General features: G+C 49.8%; 1 protein-coding gene across 1 annotated transcript in view; it reads right to left on the reverse strand.

Annotated features, from left to right (window-relative positions):
• Positions 1 to 1,710, reverse strand: part of CCDC66 (coiled-coil domain containing 66) — a 55,314-nt gene extending 53,604 nt beyond the window's left edge. Inside the window, exon 1 of the mRNA XM_024221069.3 lies at positions 1,598 to 1,710. Within this exon, the coding sequence (XP_024076837.2) occupies positions 1,598 to 1,608 (11 nt within the window). The 5' untranslated portion in view covers positions 1,609 to 1,710. The remainder of the gene's footprint in view (positions 1 to 1,597) is intronic.
• Positions 1,711 to 2,027: the final 317 nt, after the last annotated feature.

Consider the following 2,027-nt stretch of genomic DNA (forward strand, 5'->3'; position numbering starts at 1 on the left):
CCCCCCCCCCCCCCCCGAGCACTGCTTTACCGCGTTATATCTGAATTCATGTTATATCGGGTCACGTTATATTGGGGTAGAGTTGTATTCATACCTTGTCATGTCTGATTTCTGACCTGATCCAAGAGATGGGTAATGGGATAATTGATAAAGTGGTGAACTAAAGAAAGGTATATTAAACAATATAAACCATGTTAATTTCAGCACCAAAGAAGCCTGAGAGATGGCTACAACTGGGGGGAGGACAACATTTTAAAAACAGTACTTAGCTGTCATTTAAATAAAAATTTAAATTGTCTTCATATTCTAATACACCCCATACCGTTGAGAGAGAGGATTCTTCAAAAACAAAAGAAAAACACCGGGGAGACCTCCAGGGAATGGAAATTAATGTTAAAGATTTACAATTTTTTCTTTCAAACTCTATTTTACCAAAATCCCAGTTCTTACAGAAAACAAAAAACAAAAATAGTTTGAGATATTAATCCTAATATTAAGGCAGGAGTGTTGTCAGCTCTTTTGATTCATGGTATTTTTCTTGGAGCCCTGGCTGTTAGAATCCGATAATCTGTGAATTTTAGCTTTCATAAAAAAAAAAAAGAGCTTTCTAGGCCTCATAGTTGCATAGAAAAGCCTGAAACCATGAACCCTAAATGCTTGAGCACTACAAGGTAAATAAAAAGAACACATTTTTTTTTAACTTCATTGTTTTTATGCTAAGATCACGATGTTTGAGGCCTGAATCATGATTTTTGAACTCTTGGGCCACTGATACTGAGACCAACTGAAGTGAAATTAGCGACAAAGAGTCCTGTGGCATCTTATAGACTAACAGAAGTATTGGAGCATAAGCTTTCGTGGGTGACTACCCACTTCATCAGACGCGTCTGACGAAGTGGGTAGTCACCCATGAAAGCTTATGCTCCAATACTTCTGTTAGTCTAAGGTGCCACGGGACTCTTTGTCGCTTTTTACAGATCCAGACTAACACAGCTACCCCTCTGATACTGAAGTGAAATTAGTAGAGTATGCATAAATTGACCATTGAGAGCATCACTAATGGGCAACGAAAAGTAGTGTTTACTCGGGGGGGGGAACACCCGTGAAAATCCTAGTTGGAAGAACTGGGAGTAAAGGCTGACAGCTAAAGGTCAGAATCCTTCCCTTCCCTAGCGGATTTTTTACTTCCAATAGCCACTACCTCTTATAACACGCTACAGGGTTACGACAGCCGCAGTTCTAGGGAGGGACTTTACACCGAGTCGTGAGGCACAGAACAAAGTACCCAGAGCAACCCACTGAACTCCCTGGACAAAGAGCAAACAAAACACGGGGGGGGGGGGCGCATCAGACGTTGCCGGGGCGTCTCTGAGACGTCACCTGCCAGAACAAACCCAGGTGCCGAGACGTCACGTCGCACATTTGACATTACAACGTTTTGCAGGCCCTGGCCCTGACTGTGGTAGCCCGTTAGCCGCAGGCGGGGCGAGGCACAGCCCTGCCCGGCTCTGGGGAGCGGGTCCTTATGGAGAGCCAGACCACGGGGACAGACACGCCCAGCGCAGAGGAGCCAAAAGCCGGGCACTGCCCTGCTTACCCCAGGTTCATGGCCCTTCCCCTTCTACACCCGCGGGATGCGGCGACAACCAGGGGGGTGGCAGCGCGGCTGGAGCGAGACCGACGCCGCTGCCTGGAGCCCTAGTGTGTGTACGTTGGTTGCTGCCACCGCACAATGAGACGGGAGGTGATAGGCTTCCCCAAGGCTCGGGCCCTCCCGCCAATGAGCGCCCCTCACACTGCGGGGCTGGCTTCGCCTGCGTGCGAGGCATTGTGGGGGCTGGAGTCCGGCGCTTCGCCCGCTCCCCAGCCGCGCGCTGCTGAGCGGGTGACGTAGGGGCCTCGCAGGGCCAGTCCAACAGCTGCAGCCGGGCGCGCCGCTGGGGACCCGCGCGCCCATGGGGCTGTCCTAGATACAGAACCGCTAGTAGAGGGGTTTGGCGGCGGAGGGGGGAATCGGACATAACAGT

Source organism: Terrapene carolina, unplaced genomic scaffold (assembly GCF_002925995.2).
Source record: "Terrapene carolina triunguis isolate 2854851 unplaced genomic scaffold, T_m_triunguis-2.0 Scaffold89, whole genome shotgun sequence".
Taxonomy (NCBI): Eukaryota; Metazoa; Chordata; order Testudines; family Emydidae; genus Terrapene; species Terrapene triunguis.